The 19,653-nt window shown below is 44.1% G+C and overlaps 1 protein-coding gene across 1 annotated transcript; it reads right to left on the bottom strand.

The window, feature by feature from the left end:
- Positions 1-207: 207 nt before the first annotated feature.
- Positions 208-19,186, bottom strand: NPFFR1 (neuropeptide FF receptor 1). The gene is made up of 4 exons (XM_035137459.3): positions 18,406-19,186; positions 15,206-15,517; positions 5,499-5,598; positions 208-3,490 (listed from the first exon to the last, which is right to left on the bottom strand). The coding sequence occupies exons 1-4, from the start codon at positions 18,419-18,421 to the stop codon at positions 2,599-2,601; spliced, it is 1,320 nt and encodes a 439-aa protein (XP_034993350.2). The 5' UTR covers positions 18,422-19,186; the 3' UTR covers positions 208-2,598.
- Positions 19,187-19,653: the final 467 nt, after the last annotated feature.

Here is a 19,653-nt window from a genome sequence, read left to right as displayed (position 1 = left end):
TGACATATTCTAAACTCCCTTAAGGGCCCTTAACATTGCCCAATGTGACATGTAGGAAAGCACTTTGTTCATCTTTGGACATATAAGCTAAACTGTTTCAAGTTCACGAGGCAGCTTCCTTCCAATGCCTAGAAGCTGGCCAACCCTAAATGCAACAGAGAATTTCAGCAGCAGCAGCAGCAGCAGCAGCTACAAATATTCTCATAATTTAAAAGCATACAGCAACAAAGAGTATCTTTTATTTCTGATACATTGTCAACAACTATGTAATAGCATCATAACCACCTTCACAACACAGGACAGTTAATTTACAAAAATGGCAATAAAGAGTTCTGGTAGGTAGTCTTTAGTCACAGTGCAATGGAAGATAACAGACCAATACAGGCAGTAAACACTTTGATTCAGCAAATGAATTCTCCTCTTGGGTTTGCCTTTGAGCTTCAGTAATGCTTTCTTATACCGGTACAAACATGCACATCCTCCATTTTCTTGGTTGTTTTATTCTTTAAAATGTGGGGTTAGTGAAGGATACAAGCCATGTACAGTGGTACCTCGGGTTACAAATGCTTCAGGTTACAGACTCCGCTAACCCAGAAATAGTACCTCAGGTTAAGAACGTTGCTTAAGGATGAGAACAGAAATCGTGCTCCGGCGGCGGTGCAACAGCAGGAGGCCCCATTAGCTAACGTGGTGCTTCAGGTTAAGAACAGTTTCAGGTTAAGAACAGACCTCTGGAACGAATTAAGTTCTTAACCAGAGGTACCACTGTATTTGAAATAAAGTAGAACTTTTATTTTATTTTTTATTTTTAAAAAGGTCCCTGATCCAGTGCCTTTCACAGCCGCTTGATTTGAAACCATGTTTTTCTTCCTGTGGTGAAGAGCTTCATCTGCTGGTTTCTGTAGATCAAGCTGCTGTTAAAAAGCAGGACAGTCTCTTTATTCTGATCATTTGGCAACCCCATGTGGTGGAAATGCACCCCTTTCTGAAATGAAATGAGGATTGTCATCTCCTCTCCAGGGTGGAATCTACACACATATTAAAAAGTTTTGAAAAATACATTGAATTTTGCATAGCTCACTGTCGCCATCTAGTGTCATATTTGTATATTGCACTTTACAACACATTTATGGTATATAATGTTTTATTTGCAGCTGTGTAGCTGAGTCCCCAGTGTAACAATTAAAGAACAACAAGCTACTCTGCAAAGTTGTGTGAAAGGTGGGCTAAACATTTAAAGTCAGCATAATAAAATTAACGGAACACCGCCTCACCACCCCTTCTAGAATTTTTTTTTTTTTAGTGTATCAACACCAACAAACATGCAGGTAGAGGTAATCTGACAGGTATTATATACCTGGACTTTCAAAAAGCTTTTACAAACTCTTTCAGCTGAGGTTCCTAAGGAGACTTAGTAACTGTGGAGAAAATAAACAGATAAAAGTACAGGTAAGTCCTCTAATGGGCATACACCAGGAAGCAGGGGTTGTGAGGAGATAGATAATTTCTTTCATTGCTAAAACTAAGAGACACATTCCTCTAAGTATATGTTTTAGGGCTGGTGTTATTTAACTTATTCATAAATAACACGGAGTCAAGGCTGAGCAGTGAGGTAGATGTCACCAACTTGGTGACAATCTCTCCAAGAGGGTGAATGGGCAACAAATTGGCCAATGAGATACCCACATCAACAGTATTCAAATTTAAAGTGATGCGTATTAATACAAAAAACCCCAGCCAAATCCCTGACAGGATCTGGCTGTGCTGCCACCATTTAAACTTGGCTCCTGGTGACATGAATAAAACTGGTAACCCACACCCACCCCATAAGCTGGGAACAAAAAAAAACGCTCTCTGCCAACACTATAGGTTTTGAATTTGCTTCTCAAAACTTAATATTTGCTAGCTGGAATCTCAGATTCCAGAGGCACCTTCCTACAAAAAAACAACAACCAAAAGAACCAAACCAAAACTCTGGCATCTGATCATGTAGAAGCAGCAGCCGTGACACAACAGTAACATTTGAATCATTCTAGGGCAGTCTCACAAAAGTTAATGGATCAATTATGGGGCTGATATAGAGTAAGTGAATGGTCTGCAGGTGTGTGTGCTCTAAATAATGTATCTTCCTGTTTCCTGAATGGAGGCTTTTCTTCCTCTCACTTCTCACTCTTACCTTGCTTTTATTATTGAGGTAGCACAACAAGCAGTCTCCAACATATGAGGTTGCTGACCATTCACATCCAACTGCGCTTCTGTTTAGAAATCTAGTTCAGAATAATTGTTCTGTCCCGGTTCCTCTTTAAACACAGGCCTGAATCCCAACACCTCATTTGGAATATATGCAAGGTTCTAAGGGGAGGAATAAGCATTTATAAATTGCAGCGCTTTATAAAAACTGGTGCGTATCATACCAAAATATCAAAACCCAGGATAAGAAGAGGAAGTTCCACAAATGTCAAGTCCTTTCATGTAGATATCTACACCAACAATGGGTTTTGGTCTTGAAAAGCTTACTGGAAATGGATATGGCTCACATACTGTGAAAGTAATGTAACAATATATTGTACAATCAATCCATCAGCATCTCAAATATCTTTAGATATCCCAAGCTGGGATACTGACAGTTTTGGGGGAGCAACTTTTGCTGTCAAAGTCCTCCACCATCAGACCATGGTGAGCTACCTTTCCGTTCCTTGCAGGATACAGCCCTGTTCTCAAAAGGCTACTCTGACCAGACTCAGAGGGCTGTGCTGAGTCACTGCCTTGAACTTCGACAAAAATCCGATTGCGTGCCCCAAAAAGCAACCCACTGTTGGTCCTGCCAGAATAGGTGTTTTTGTGTTCTGTCTTCATGGAGCAGAGCTGGACTTGGAAGGCCTCCTGGAATCCTCTCCGGAAGTTCTCGTTGAAGTACCCGTAGATGATTGGGTTGATGCTACTGTTAAAGAAAGCCAGCCAATGGGCAAAGGGGAAAAAATAAACTGTGACAAGGTTGAGTTGACTCTCGGTGAGGTTCCCGTAGTCTGTCAGCAGCATTAAAGTCCAGAGGGGCAGCCAAGAGAGGGTGAAGAACAACGCCACAATGATCAACATGTTGATAACTCTGATTTTCCTCTTGGACACTCTCCTTCCCTCGTTCTCCTCCAACTGGGAGCCTCTAATGCTTGCGGATGACTTGAAGAGTTTGAAGGCAATCCGGGCGTACATAATCACAATCGAGGTGAGAGGGGCCAGGTAAATGTGAGAGAAAAGAACGGTTGTGTAGATCTTGCGCATCTCCTTGTCCGGCCATGCCTCCCAGCAGGAGTAGAGCGGGTAGGAATTGTTGTAGGCATCCAGCATGAAGTGGTACTCATCCCGGGTGACGGTCAAGGTGACTGCAGAGGGGCACATGATGATTAAGGCCAAGACCCAAATTATAATGATGGTGACCAGAGCTTTCCTTAGGGTTAGCTTCTGCCTGAATGGGTACACTATACAGCGGAACCTAAGCGAGAAGAGGGGAAAAAAGCAATATATTCAGATACAACACTGGAAAAGCTATGAGAAAGAAGCCTTTCCTCCATGGTCTGCTGAGAGACTTGTGGGATGTACCAGGACACAAGGGGTTTAAAGGGCCTTTTATAAGCAACATTTTGAGAAGGCAGGGGTTGTTTTTTTGCATGGCAAGTTAATAACAACATGAGAAAAAACTGCATCTCAGTCGTGGCTTTCTAGCTTTTCTAAAAGGAGATGATAATTTCAGGACAAAATGTCATTAAAAGGAAACATGAACAAACTTCATAGACCCTCAAAGTTCTCATTAGCAAAAGCAAACATGAGCAGCTTGTGAAACTAAGGCTGTAGCCAGACCTCAGTCAGGGGAACCTGGGCTCAGATTCTTGCTGAGACATGATATGAGTGGCCATTCAGCCCAACCTACCTCACAGGGTTGTTGTGCTGATAAAATGTGGGGAGGGAAAACTATTTCTCCCTGAAGCCCTTGTTGGGAGAAGGGAGGTGTTATTCTAATTTACATCCCACTTTTCTACCAAAGCATTCAAGGAGAGTTGCAAGAAGTTAAAAACAATGCAATGTGCGATAGATCCTCAGAGAAAGTGGGTTATAGAGAAGGTATTAAACATAAATAATAAAAGGATAAAATGTTATCAAAATTATATATGGTACCATTGTAACATTTTCCATAGTTGACAGAGATGATTATATTGGGGCTCTGCATATGCCTTTGATGGGGGTTTAAAAATGGTTGCTTATTTACTGTGTTGGCCATTATTTATTATTAGTAATAGCTAATATACTGTGTATATGCCAAAATGGTTTTGAAGTGGTTTGCAACTATAAAATCAATAAACAAAATTCCATGTGTAATGAAATACACAGAGCACCAAAACTTCTTCAATTCAAATATACAGTAAAACAAAAGCCAGTTAAAAAGCATGACAATTAAAACAGTTTAAAAACAAATCACGGAGGGGCCTCATATTTCAGCAGGGAGGGAATTCTGCAAAACTGGTGCCCCCAGTGGGGGGGGGGGGGAGGGAAGCCTCCTTGGTGTTACCAATCATCATTGGGTCATGACAAAAGTAACTGGGTTCCCAAAGCTGGTCGCAAGGCTGGGCAGTGGAGGGTAGCCTTGGTCCAAAATTATTTAGGACTTTGTATGAAAGCAGCAGGGATGCGGGTGGCACTGTGGTCTAAACCACTGAGCCTCTTGGGCTTGCCGATCAGAAGGTCAGCGGTTCAAATCCCTGTGATGGGGTGAGCTCCCGTTGCTCGGTACCAGCTCCTGCCAACCTAGCAGTTCGAAAGCACGCCAAAAATTGCAAGTAGATAAATAGGAACCGCTACAGCAGGAAGGTAAACGGCGTTTCCATGCACTGCTCTGGTTTCAGTGTTCCGTTGCGCCAGAAGTGGCTTAGTCATGCTGGCAACATGAGCCGGAAAAACTGTCTGCGGACAAACGCCAGCTCCCTCAGCCTGTAAAGCGAGATGAGCGCCGCAACCCCAGAGTTGTCTCTGACTGGACTTAACCGTCAGGGGTCCTTTACCTTTACCTTTACCTTTTTTAATGTAAGCAGCAGAACCTTAAAATTGGCTTGGTGGCTAGAAGGCAGCCCAGTACAGATCCCTCAGCATTGGCATGGTATGTGTCTGATAAGGAGCATCACCCAGGCTGTGGTGTTCTGTACTATCTGCAGGCATCTGGGCAAGCCGTGAGGGAAACCACACATCAAGCACACTGCAATAGTCCAGATATGAGATTGCCAACATATGGGTCTCAGTGGCCAATGACCTGACCCATTAAATCACACCCTGTTTTTGTCTGCATGAATTCGTGTTTAATTTTTTTTATATGTATTTTTCCTGTTCTTATTGAATGTTGCCTTTGTGTTAACGATACCATTTACTATTTTTATGCTGCGTGTCAATTTGAGGTTTTTAAAAATACTAAGCGGTTTATAACCGCTTTGAAATAAATACTAAAACAAACCTACCTTTCCACTGCAATGGCTACCAGGGTGAACACGGAAGCGGAGACAGACATCCCTTGGACCAAGCCACTCATTTTACACATGATGATGTCAAATGGCCAGCCTGGAATGATATGCAGAGTGTCAACTGCAGTGCATTTCTTAACATTCTAGACCTCATGAGAGGTAATATAGCAAACACATAGTGATCGAACCCAAGCCTTCTCCGAGAGCTCCTAAACCATGTCTAGTTTGGACACCAAGAATTGGAAAGGACTTGGGCATCATGCCGACTGACTCCCCAAACATGCAACAATATTGTAATATTTATTGGAAACTGTGGAAAAAAATGTTTTCTGGGAAACGACCTGCGACCAGTGTAGCCTGACCAATGTGACACACTGTACATTGGTACCGAGGTTTATGAACACAATTGGTTCCAGAAGTCTGTTCATAAACTGAAGCGTTCATAAACTGAAGCGAACTTTCCCATTGAAAGTAATGGAAAGTGGAATAATCTGTTCCAGACGGTCCGCGGAGTACTTAAACTGAAGCGTTCATAAACTGAAGCGAACTTTCCCATTGAAAGTAATGGAAAGTGGGTTAATCCATTTCAGACGGGTCCGCGGAGTACTTAAACTGAAGCGTTCATAAACTGAAGCATGGGTGTAATTGGTTCCGGAAGTCTGTTCATAAACTGAAGTGTTCATAAACTGAAGTGAACTTTCCCATTGAAAGTAATGGAAAGTGAATTAATCCGTTCCAGATGGGTCCGTGGCGTTCGTAAACCGAAAATTCATAAACCGAGGTGTTCATAAACTGAGGTTCCACTGTATAACCATTCATTGACAGACAACCACAAATAAATGCCTCCAAAGCATTCACAAGTTGCAAGTCAGCATCAAGTCCTTGTGAGGAGTGTGCCATGCCCAGGGGAATCGCCATTCGGCCGCAGCAACCCCATCATGATTTGTTTCTTTTCAACCCAATGTTTATCCACGTTTCTCTCTTTTTCAAATATGAGGATTTCATACTAATTATAATATCCTATTGCATCGCTTGGCCAACAAATTTTCTTTTCCCAGGCTCAGATCCAATAACAAAGGTGCCAGCAAACCCTTTAGTGGCTTCGTCTGCAGTTTCATTCAGCATAAAGGCAAAGAGACCCCTGACCATTAGGTCCAGTCGTGACCGACTCTGGGGTTGTGGCGCTCATCTCGCATTATTGGCCGAGGGAGCCGGCGTACAGCTTCCAGGTCATGTGGCCAGCATGACAAAGCCGCTTCTGGCGAACCAGAGCAGCACACGGAAATGCCGTTTACCTTCCCGCTGTAGCATTACCTATTTATCTACTTGCACTTTGACGTGCTTTCGAACTGCTAGGTTGGCAGGAGCTGGGACCGAGCAACGGGAGCTCACCCCGTCGCGGGGATTCGAACTGCCAACCTTCTGATTGGCAAGCCCTAGGCTCTGTGGTTTAACCCACAGCGCCACCCAGGTTTTTTGGTGTTCAAGATTCCCTTCAACCTTCTACAGGGTAGTTCTGTTCCTTGAGATGGAGTAATTTGGATTATCTACCTTAAATGTCCAATGTCCTGAGGCAGACCTTATCTACTGGTATCTTCCTGTAGTGTGGAGAGCATGACTGTGTTGCCCTTTAGAAATACAGTACTCCCAAGCCTGTAAGCATATTGCTTTCGGCCTTTAATGTTTTCAACTTCCTCTAGATGTCTCCATTCACCATACGATCACAACCCCATTCACTTCTGAATAAGTCAGATTTATGCAGGGCACCAGAGCTAGCTGCATGTGGTATCACTGCTACCCATTTAGAACTTCCTACCGCCAAAAGAAAAGAAAAGAAAAGAAAAGAAAAAGGTTGACATCTCCTTCAAGAGAATGTGCAGAACACTTTCCTGCCCACAAGCACTTGCTGCTTCCTTCTAACACTTATATGATGGGAGATACTGATTGATTAGACATACTATGATCACTAGAGAGGATATGGGCAAAGCTTTCTTTTCTTGTTTGGAAAGAAGTCTCTAGCCCTTTGGACTGAAAAGATTTGAATGTGCAGAGGCAATCCGTAGCAAAATCTCAGAAGCAAAAGGAATTGCTGCTTAAGTTTTCCAGTGCAAGGGGGCAGGATTCCAGCGTTGCAACTGCACCACTCCTCTCCATGCCTAGCGGAACCAGAACAACATATGCATAATGATGCCATTCCTTATTATTTGTATCAGAAATTATGTGAATGTGCTTCATTTTCATCATATATGCTGGTTGCAGATTGGAAAGATGGGCGTAAAGTTCTGAGAGGAACAATAGAGAGCGGATAGTAAAGAGAACTAGCTAAATATCGGAGTGAGCCACGCATTAAAAAATATATTCAGAGCTTTTGCTGCAAAATTTGCGCTTGTTTTGAGAACAAGCCTCTCTTTTTTGCTTTACTGCTGCAATTAGAAGAGCAGTCATGGCTGTCTGTTGAGTTCCTCAGTGGCAGCAGAGTGAATCCTCAAAGTTACTGGTGCATTTCCACCTGCCCCCCCTGCTTGACAGCTGTAAGTGCTCAAGGTGATAGGAGGGTAAGTGCACAGTTGTCACTTATGAGATGGGGAAAGGTATACTTAGAGCCAAAGTACAGACCATCGATCATTACAGAAGCGGGAAGAAAAGAAGGAAAGGAGGAGAACGGACATAATATTTCACTAATCTCTATCTCCAAATGATAGCTTTTAGATCCAGAAGGTTCAAAGAGACAGACATGCTATAGGAACATAGAAAGCTCACATAGAAAGTCAAGCTTTATGTCCCTCTAGCTCAGGATTTTGTCTTTAGGGACTCCTTGTAGGCCTCCAGAATCTCAGGTGCGTCTCTCTCAGTCGTACCTGGAAATGCCAAGGGCTTTTTGACATGCAGAGCAGGTGCCAAACCACTGCCCTACAACCTTTCCTTCCCATAATAAGCTGCCTTGTCAGACCACTGATCCATCCGCCATGACATTATTTACAGAATAATGTCAAGCAACTCTCCAGGGGTTTGGAAGGTTCCCCCCCCCCAGCCCTACCTGAAAATGCTGGGGACTGAAACTGGGTAGATATTCTATCTGCATTGCTGTGGCCTGTAATTGGGAATGGTGCTAGTCGCCGTAAACCCCAAAGCTCAAATTGCTAAATTAAAAAGCATTCGAGAAAAGTCATTCCATTGTGTATTATTTACTATAGACCACAGGCTAAGCACAGTGGAGTGCAAAACCTATTTTTCTGTTAGCAGAACCGTAATGTTGGATTGACTTCCCTCAAGAGCAGTTTCTCCACGATGGATCAATTTTTTTTATTGCAGTCCAATTCACAGCCTTCAGAGAACAAAGGTTGGTTTCTGCAGTGCCCTCCCATTTCACATAAGGCTTCACGTGTGGCTTCACCTGGGAAAGAACATTTCCCAGAATCCTCTGCAAGGTGTTACTGTTGAATGGTCAATGTGAACCAATGTGGAATGGGTTCTCCGAAGCCAAGAGGTGGGGGAAAGACTGGAGGAGACTGATATGATAAAGCAGGGAGGTGAACCTAGACATTGTTAGACAACAAATCTCATAATCTGTGATCAGTAGCCATGCTGGCTGGGGCTGCTGGGAGCTGTAGCCCGGCAACCTCTGTTGTAGAAACACAAAGACATAAATAAAGGAAGAGCTTCGACATCTACAAGGAAGGTACCAACATTAACAGCGATGGGGAGAAGCTATTTGACTTTCCACAGAGCAAATGAAGATGTCAGCAAGCCCAGAGAAGGATCTAGCTGAGACAACTCAGACTCAAGACTGGGGGTACTTTTTAGAGACAGGTGTAGCAGCTTAAACAACCAAGCCTCACTCAAGGTACAGTGGTACCTCGGGTTACGGATGCTTCAGGTTACAGGCGCTTCAGGTTACAGACTCCACTAACCCAGAAATAGTACCTTGGGTTAAGAACTTTGCTTCAGAATGAGAACAAAAATCGTGCGGCAGCAGCAGGAGGCCTCATTAGCTAAAGTGGTATCTCAGGTTAAGAACAGTTTCAGGTTAAGAACAGACCTCCAGAACGAATTAGGTTCTTAACCCGAGGTACCACTGTACATACCACCACTTAACCACATACTTATTTACACTCACATAGGATAAATGTGTTTTGTTTTTTAAATTCTCCAATAATCCAGGGGCACCTAATGGCACCACTGCAGGGAATTTGAATTGGTATCCTGAATTTCCAGATCTTAATGTGTAAATAAAACAAGGTATTCAGGGCTAATCTTACTCAGAGTGCACTCACTGAAGTTAATGGGCATGATTAAATTAGGTTCATTGATTCAAATGGGCCTACTCTGAGGAAGACTAGCATTGACTACCACCCATAGACAGCTGGATATGTCGGGTGGAATTCAAATAATCCTTTCCTTTGCTCAAGCATTCCTGCTTGCCAAACTGAACTATCCTCTCCTCCTCTCCCTCACATGCTGTTCTGGGGGTTCTCCTTACCCCTCCCCAGAGCTAATTTCAGGGGTGTGGGTGACATGGGGGAGGGAAAGCCCCACTGTGTCAAGTGAAAGTCCTTGTGCACAGCTTCCAGTAACAGGGCAGGTTAGGTGAATCCCATCCCTAATTCGCTAAAAGCAGAGATGGAAATTGAAGCCTTCTTCCCCTGGGAGCTGGGGAAGCAATAGCAATCCCGTAACTGGCATGTAGCTCATTATTTTGTTGATTAAAACGATACAGTGTATGGGGTCTTTTAGGCATAGCTCTGAAGTGCTAATAGCAGTTCAGAAACATAAATATGATTTTAACAAATTAAGGTTTTCAGCTGTTGACGGGGCCGCCCGCCTGAGTCAGAATGTGCCTGCCTGCTCTGCATAATAATTAGTCAGAAATCTGATCTTGTTTTAAGTACAAATTAGCTTACAAGAGTGCAATGCCAGGGTTACCTACTGCAGCAAAAACAGAGATAGAGGCAGCCAGTAGCATAATATCTGTTGCCCAAACTCCTTTGTATCTTTTTTGTGCTCATCTAGTCTCAGACTCTGAGCACTTGCTGCTTTCCATGATGAAAATGGGCCTGCCTTTGCTCCCTTTCGTTTGTACAGCAGAAATGTGAATCATAACAGAATTTCGGAACGGTGTTTTTCGAACACACATACATAGAGAATTAGCTTTAAGCATGCAACTTGGCTTCTTTCCTATTGCTGGTTTCAGGATTAAAAACAGCAATGGCTCAGTCCTGCAATCCAATCCTAAATCCAATCCTAAATCAGAACATCTTTAGATTTGGCATAAGGCAGAGCTCAGACTTGCCTAAGGAGAAATATTCAAGGGTCATTTACAGTGAGGTAAGCTCCACTGAGGCCAATCAGATTTCTCCAGTCTAACTGATCAAAGAATTGGCCCCTAACTGGTTTCTGGCATGCTGTTATACAGACATGCTCCACTGGAATGAGGAATTATGCTAATAAGGTATTTGATGTTTGGGCAAAACATCTCAGGCATTTCCATATCTTATCTGCAGTTCTCCATAAGTGGTAGCTTGCATCTTAACCTTTCATTATCACATTTCCACCTCCTTGCTGGTTAAAAGGGATAAGAAAAACAAATTGATTGTTGATAGCTATCTCCCAACGCCATTTCACTGAATATTCCAGAATCTAAGGAATATTAGACATACAGTAGTAAGGTCTATGAAATATCGGCTGAGATTCAGAGACCTGCATAGGCTTACACAAGTGACTTGTTTCAGCCTGGCAGAATTGGTGGCTCCTTCTTTGAATGGGTGATGGTCATGCCTAATATGGAATAAGAAACCATTTTGGCTCCACGTGTTCCTTAGCAGATGCTAGACTCAGGAGTTAAATTGGACACCAGGTGATTGAATGCTTTGAGCTCTCAAAGTTGGGTATTCAATGCACTATGCAGGACTTTGAATGAGCCCCCAGGACCCGAGGCTTCCTATTGCTATAGATATTCGGTATGGAGGGCTAAACCCTAAAAATTAATAAATCATAGGATTTTGATTATTTCGGATATGAAGGGAGAAATACAAACTGCAGAGGAATTCTGGAACTAGTGCATGCAAAATGACCTGGCCAAGTTAGGGCCATTAAGAAACAATGCATGGCCACTGGCAATGCAAAAGAACTGTCCTTTCCCCCTTGCCCTGAGGTGTGAACAGAGACTGGAAATTTGGAAGGTTGCTGGGGTAAAAGGGTATGAGGTGACAGGAAAAGAGAGTTTTTAGCAGGGTGTTCTTGGAAGGAGGAGGAGGAGGAGACTGGGATCCATCTTGGGCAGGCTGGCTGAAGGCAGGCTGGGAGAGAGGCCTTGGACTCCTTGGCTGTGGAGGACAAGCTCCTCTTGAAATAGCCATGCTGTAAAATCTGAGCTCTCCCCATTTACACTAAAGGTGTAAATAGGGGAATAAACCATGTTTCTTAAAGCTACAACAGTCTCAGCCACATCTCAATTCTCCAAAGGAACACAGACCCTGGGTGAGTGCCTGGAACCCCATGGGCTCTTGCTACCACTTGTAGTAATATTTACCAGCCACCAGCTTTCTGCAGGCATTGGCTGCTGATAGGTGGCAGAGCCCAAGCCTGCTTTCCCTTGCCAGTGCACAAATGGAATGCACTTTATTGCTTCCGATTGTGCATTGTCAGCTACATCTCTACCTGCCCCATGCCTGATGTCATATATGATGTCAGGTGTTGGGCAGGTAGGCGTGGCTTGGGGGAAATGGCCTTGCAGACCAAAAACTGAACCCATTGCAGGCCAAGTGGTCCACCTCTGAGGACCAGAGGTGACCAACTCCCATTGTGCTTGACCATTTCCCATGCTGGTTGGGGGAGGGCTGATGGGCGTCCAACACCATCTAGAGGCCACTGCCTTCTTTAAACACTCCCAAGTGCTATATAATCGTCTTAAACACTGTGTGGCCAAATTGTGGTTTCTGCCAGATCTACAGCATATATACCCCGACCTGCAGTGTGAACGGAGCCGGATTTCCACAGCTCCCAAACTAACAAAAGAACTTAAGGGAAGGGAGGCGAGTCAGCAGTCAGGAAACAATTACATTACGGTTTGCACACGGATAAATGTTTTCTGTCAATCACACTGTCTGGAGCTTCATTTCGACCAAATGTGGATGCTGTACATTTGTAAAAGATGTTGCTCTCCACGGAAATGAATGTGCATGTTGCTGGAAGGAGGAAAGAATGGCTGGCAGAAGTTCAATTATGTCCCCTGACGGTCAAATCCTTGAGCTATTGTTTCTTGAAAGAAGCAGACATTTTACTCGTGCTCTTTTAGATTTTGTTTTTCTCCACCCTACCATTCCATGTCTCGTCCCCCCCCCCCCCGGCTATGCTAATGCTTGCAGAATGTGAATTTCCAGCCCCCCATCAGTCAGCCGCTGAACATCCTTGCTATCTTAGAGTTTGATACGACCTGGAAATCCAGATTTAATGTTTAGAGATGCTAGGGCTGGCCCAAGGTATTTGGGCACCTAAGGCAAACCCCCAAATGCTGGGAGTCCTCCCACCAGGGAAGAAGGGGAGAAGAGAGATCAACACGAGGAGCAAGTGGGGAAGACAGATCAGTGTTGGGATTTGCTGCCCTTGGGGATCTTGCCGCCTGAGGCAGATGCCTCACCTGGCTTCATGGGTCGGCCGACCCTGAGAGATGCTTTCAAGTACCAGAATTTCACTCCCAGAATTGTTGGATAGCAGGCAGAACAGACTCTACTGGGGTAATGCTATAATCTGTAGGTTTGGGGATCATAGAATCAGGGCATAGCTCATGCTGAAGTCTTTGAGTGTCTATATGGCATTTGACTGGAAGTCATCATTCAGCCATCTGAGTCACTTGGATGAGCCACAGCATTGAGAAGCATGACCTTTTCTCATGAATTATGGTCTTGAGGAACACCGGAGAAAATTTGCAGAATTCTTGGACTGGGCATGCCTACCGGTACCATTCAGCGAACAGAGAAAGCCTTGGCCAGAGATGGGACAGAACAAAACTGGAAATTGTGCTTTCCTCAAACACAATTAAATAATTAAATGCTGATACTCTCCTTATTTTGCAAGAGCCAATGGTTGCAAGCCCTCTGTCAGCCACCTTTGCTAGTTAAGTAGTATTTTCCCAGCTCTTTGGCCCACTATTTCCACTATCTTCTCTGACTACAGAGAGCACAAACACATAAAGCTGTCAGGATTAGGAATGTCATGAAATTTGTGAAGTCCCAAAGCTAGGTGCTTCAGTTATGGGTGTAAAAAGGCATTGATTGATGTTCTGCCTTGAATTTGTTGCCTGCAGCGCTGTTTCCATTCCACTGCAGTTTGGCTTCTGACTAATATTAAGCTATCCTTCTCCCTGTCTACTATGGTGAAATTATGTGTAATGAATTATGTTATCATTATGTTACTCCACACCATTTATTTTAATGCAAAGGAAATGAAGTGCAAATTCCAAGGAGTTGATCAACAACAGTGAATACTTATTCACTTGATTGATTTCATTCTGGACATGGTACAAATAAGCAAACACCAGCAGTTTCTGGAATTGGGATTTTTCAGCATCCTTAACCTCAACACAATTTGCAGGGCATGTGTACCACGATTTGGTTGCGCAAACATGTTGCACATGTTAAAGAACTGAAGAGAACAATCCCTCTTTGGGGAGAATCATAGCAGAAATTATTATTGGAGACTGTAGCCCTTTTTCCCCCAATAGCAAAACCAAGTTGTTCTACGCGTGAATGGAAAAAACCAAACCACATAAATCTCAATACTTCTCATTCTGTCTCCCAATGAAGTTAATATGTGATATAATATCTGTCACTCTGCCACCAGTATTTGTCACAGGAACACCAGCTGCCTTAGCTCATGAAAGAAAAAAGATAGACTTCAAAATGGGGAAAGTCTGCCTGAAGAAAATAATTGCGTTCTAGGAAACATCTGCACAATTGCATATTCTGTAATTTTAAGGTAGTCCTATTGGAGACACTGTGGGTGGCACTGTGGGTTAAACCACTGAGCCTAGGACTTGCCAATCAGAAGGTCGGCGGTTGGAATCCCCGCAACGGGGTGAGCTCCCATTGCTCAGTCCCCAACTCCTGCCAACCTAGCAGTTCGAAAGCACATCAAAGTGCAAGTAGATAAATAGGTAACGCTCCAGCGGGAAGGTAAACGGTGTTTCCGTGTGCTGCTCTGGTTTGCCAGAAGTGGCTTTGTCATGCTGGTCACATGACCTGGAAGCTGTATGCCGGCTCCCTCAGCCAATAACTCGAGATGAGCATCGCAACCCCAGAGTCGGTCATGACTGGACCCTGGTCGGGGGTCCCTTTACCTTTACCTTTATTGGAGACACTAAATGGGTCCCAAAACCGGCAAGGCCCAACATTTATAAATAAGCTTATCAAACAGTCCTAATGGCATTGGAGACTTGTTAGCATTTCATTTGTTAGTACTGTATTACCTTCTGTATCAGAGACCATATCATAGCTGCCAAGTTATCCCTTTTTTAAAGGGATTTTCCCTTATGCTGAATAGGCTTCCTCGCGAGAAAAGGGAAAACTTGGCAGCTATGGACCATATGCCTCTAAACACCCAACTGCTTCTCATATGCTGACCACTGCAGGTCAGCATAGGCCTTTGGACTGATCCAACAGAACCCTTCTTATGTTCTTATGCTTTTTGCACTTTGTTCTTTCACTCACCTGTAATCAGGTTGTCCACCAGGGTGGTCGGCATGCAGAAGATCCCCACCAAGACATCACTGATAGCCAGGTTGAGGATGAATATGTTGGTGACTGTTCTCATCTGCCGGTTCTTCAGCACTATGAAGCACACCAGCATGTTGCCGACCATGCACACGAAGAAGATACAGACGTAGGCAACAATAAACATGGCGGCCACTGGAGAGGAGTGCTGATAGTAGGAGGAGAAGGTATAGTTCCCCCTATAGATCTGGCTGCGGCTTTCATTCCTGGTGAAGGATGGGCTGCTGTTGGTAGGGCAGGATGTGTCACCTGGGTTGGATGGGTGGGAAAAACCCAAATAAATGAAAGATAACCTTGGTTTGTGAAAATATGCTTTTGTAAGTATTCACTTATATCTATATCCTGCTCTTTCACAAGTGTACTCGAAGCGGCCTGCATTAAACCTACAGAAAGCTACACTTCAAATCTGGTTATAAAAATATGCTTAAATCGCAACAGCACCATTCAAGGTCAAAAGCAGCAATGGAAAACAAAGCTAAGCCTGCGGTGGCACATAAAACACATACCTATTGAGGCTTACAGGGAGCTTATCTATTTGGAATAACTGAAATAATATAGTTCTCCCCCTGCCTGCACCTACTGAGGCATTGCTCTCCCTTCATCTCGCTTCCCTGCAAATTAGTTCAGTTATTTAACTCTTCTTCACTTCAAGGCAATAAGCGATCTCGACACAAAGGTTTCAGAACTCACATGGATTATGAGAATCCACTACTGATCCCTCTGTGGTCACCACTGAATGGCAATGGTTCCTCAGTGTTTCAGACTGGGGACGTCATCAGCCCTATCTGGAGATGTTGGGGATTGAACCTGGCACCTTCTGCTGATGCTCTACTTCTGAGCTATAGCCTTTCCCAAAGGATCTTCTGTTTTGGGGAGGCATGTGAAAATAGAACCAACCACCATAGTCCAAAGGGGAATGATCTCCGCCCTGAAAAACTCCAAGGAAGGCAACTAATTCCAAGATCGTCTTCCCACCATAAAGTATTATGATGCCACTTTTAAAAGACTTGGCTACCCCCCCCCAATAATTCTGGGAGCTGTAGTTTGTTAAGGGTGCCGAGAGGTACAATCCCTGGAGTTCCCTGTGAAGAGAGATTGTTAAACCACTCTGCAAATTGTAGATCTGTGAAGGGAATAGGGAATCTTCTAACAACTCTCAGCACCCTTAACAAACGACGGCTCCCAGAATACTTTGGGGACACACACACACAACAACTGTTTATAGTGCTTTAAATGTATGGTGTGAATGTGGCAGGAATGTGCAGTGAAACAACCTCATGTGGCAATAATGACAGCTCTGCTAACGCTCTCTAGGACCAAAGCACATATCTTAGCTTTGTTTTGGGTTTGGTTTTTTAGACAAAAAGAAATCTGTTATTGTTATTATTACTATTGTTTTTAGTACTACTACTACTACTACTACTAATAATACTGTTATTATCTGCCTGCATCAAAAGGTCCCAGAGAGGGTTACAACAATTTCTAATACAATATTAAAACCATCTGAAACAAACCACATCCACAAGAATAGGGTAGATCCAGGGGGAAACCCATACAGCTCAGGTGATAAAAGCCTGGTGAAAGAAGTTCCTCTTCAACAGGCAAACATTGACCAGCAAAGCTATTCATGGATATGAAATAAACACAGATTTTTATTATTTTGAAAGGCAGGCCCTCAGTGAAGTAAGAAGCAGCTGCATTTTATGACACAACAACAACAACAACAACTTGTCTTTGGTTGTTTATTTCTAGTTGGCCTCCTCTTTAAAAGCCACAGTGAAGTAGCCCCTAGTACATGAAAGCATACGCCACAAACAATTTGTGAGCATTTAAGGTGCCCAAGGTAGATGCTTGCGGTTGCTGTCACTGAGGGTCTCCTTAGTTTCTGACATCTGGCCAGCTTCTTTCTGGGGAGAATCTTCTGCTTCAGGTGCGAAAAGGACTTGGCTAATCTTGGGTGCTGCACCTGAAGCAGCAAAATGTCTTAGGTCAGTCCTGCTGGCCGTATAACACCTACATCATGTCCCTTCCCACAAGAAGTTAGGAAGCCATCTTCTCCTGAACTACAGCCCCATTACGTAATTTGAAAATCTTATGCTCTGTCAGCATAGAAGATTGACTGTTTCAGCGTGGACTGGGGCTGAGGGAAGCTGGAGTCCAACTACAGGTGTCCCCATCCTTGAAGAATTGTGAAGGTACTTTGTGTGCCAAGATCTTGGGCAATCGGAAGCCATTTTGGTACTAGCGGATGGACGCAACAGCAGGGTGTTCTGAGGGAAGAGCGAGTTTAAAAAAGAGAGAGGACATTTTCCTCCCCAAAGAGAAAATGAATAAGACACATTGCTCACTGGAACAAACAGAGCCTGCTGGCCAGATCAACAGTGGCCAATCAATCCAGTGATGGGGTCTGGAAGCAGACATTCCATCCATCCCTTGACATCCATCCTTTTGCAGACAACAGGTTCCCCCCTGTTCCTGGTTTGGCATGCAACCCTGCACCATGGAAGAAGGGTTTCGTATGAACAGGCTCTTTTCCTCCCAGGACTTCTCCGTGGTGAATGCCGGCAGCCACGTGGACTCCACTGGTCCCCAACAGCTGTGGACCCAGCAGATTTTAGGACGGTCTGAAGCTCTTCACAAATCTGACCTACGTAGCTTGCATGGGTTACAGCAAATACTGAGATGGGACTCCTCAGTTCTAGGGCTTATAAAACAAAAAAAAAAAGCTTTTGGAGACTCCCTGGAGGCACGGATGAGAACCACCTAAGAAATGAAGTGTTCAAATCAACACTTAGCTGCAGTGGGCATTGTACGGTTGCTTTGATATGTAAAGCAGCATTTACAAAGCATTTGGGTTACAGAAACAACAGGTGCCCCCCCTTACACATCCCTTCACTAGCTCTTTAGGTTGTTCAAAATAAAGCATGTTTTGCCCAGGGGAAACAGCAACAAAAAAATCAAATCAAAAAGTTCTTGATTGCTAGGCGATCACACGTAACTACTTAATTACACAGAGACTGGATTAGCAGCATGAGAAAAATCTACTTAATTTTTTTCAATCAACTTTGGAGAGCAGGTCTTAAGCAAACCAAGTTTTATTTTATTTTTCTTCCAAATAAAGAATCTAAGGTCCTTACCTTCCTCATCTTCCATGATGCTGCGAGTCCCCAGCTTTTATTCTCCAACTATATCTGTGGGGGGTTGAGTTTTCGACAGTGGACCAGAGTATTCAAATCAGACCTGCTCTGCGATGTTCCTTCCTCTAGGCTTAGTCTTTTTCACACACACACAGTAATAAGTCAGTCATGCTATTTCAAGGGAAGAGTATTCTCTCTTGAACAACAGCTGGCCTGAGAGTCGGTTGCTTGCACTTAAATCAGTGCCCCTGCAGTTTGGAGAGCTTACGTTGCTTTGTCAAAGATGCTGCTTCTTTCTATAATACCCCCGTTTCCACAGGTCTGCCTCTCTGCTCCTGTTCCAGTACAATGGAAGCAGTTTTCAAGATCAGGCACTCTGCAAACTGTCGTTGGTTCAAGATCTCACTGCAGGATTTCAGTGAAGCAAACACGCAGAGACTTTGCAAATATTCAGTTTGCCCTTATTCGGTTTTTAACTCCTTAAGAACACACACACACTTCAAGGATGCCTTTTTGGGAAATGTTTCAAAAGACTTGTTGGTGTTTCAAGTTTCTTTTGCAATGGTTTGGGTGTAGGTCCTCTCTAGTTATCCCAGCTCCTTCTGATGAACAGCTCCAGAATTCTCTGCTCTGCAGCAGGTGGAAATTGGAGGGCTGTTTGCAATCCAGCTGGTGACTGAAGCAGATGCTGCTAACTGGCTTTGCTCTGTGCCTGAATTTGCTCTCTTTCTCTCTCCTTCCCCCTCCCTTCAGCCTCTGCTCCTTGGAATATTTTCCCACTGAGAGGAAAAACTGGAAGCTGCTCTTATCAGTGGAGGGGGTGGAGGTGGGGGGTTGTGCCTCTCCCCAGTGCCATGGTTACCGGTACAACACCACCTGGCAGAGGCGCACAGGCAAACACCTGGCCAAGTAATTACTGGACTGGCAGGAACAGACTGGCAAAGAGTGGAAGAGAGGTTAGAGGCCATGCAACGAGGGAAATCAAAACAAGCCCACTCTCTCCATCAGGTTCCTCTTGCTCCAAAATGGACATCGCCTGCCCGTTTCCCTTGCCCATTTCACTGTTAGCTCTATTCAGGTAGATCTGAGTCATATTTGCAGCTTTCTCTCCTGGGATCCAGAAGAACCGTTCCCAGCTTAAGGGCCACATCCTCTCAGGGCTCCCGAATGTTGGAAATTGGCTGGAATTGACTTCTTTTTGCAGCAGACATCCCCCTGGAGGTGTAGGGCATTTTTTGGGTCACATTT

This window comes from Zootoca vivipara, chromosome 5, assembly GCF_965207765.1.
Source record: "Zootoca vivipara chromosome 5, rZooViv2.hap1.1, whole genome shotgun sequence".
NCBI lineage: Eukaryota > Metazoa > Chordata > Lepidosauria > Squamata > Lacertidae > Zootoca > Zootoca vivipara.
This window is presented reverse-complemented; position numbering and strand designations above follow the sequence as displayed.

Bases quoted from the DNA above. Each gene is read 5' to 3' on its own strand.
- NPFFR1 (XM_035137459.3), bottom strand. The intron at 5,599-15,205 runs GTGAGTGAAAGA...ATATCATTCCAG, and splicing joins GGTGGACAACCTGATTACAG to GCTGGCCATTTGACATCATC. The intron at 3,491-5,498 runs GTAGGTTTGTTT...CTTCTCGCTTAG, and splicing joins GTAGCCATTGCAGTGGAAAG to GTTCCGCTGTATAGTGTACC.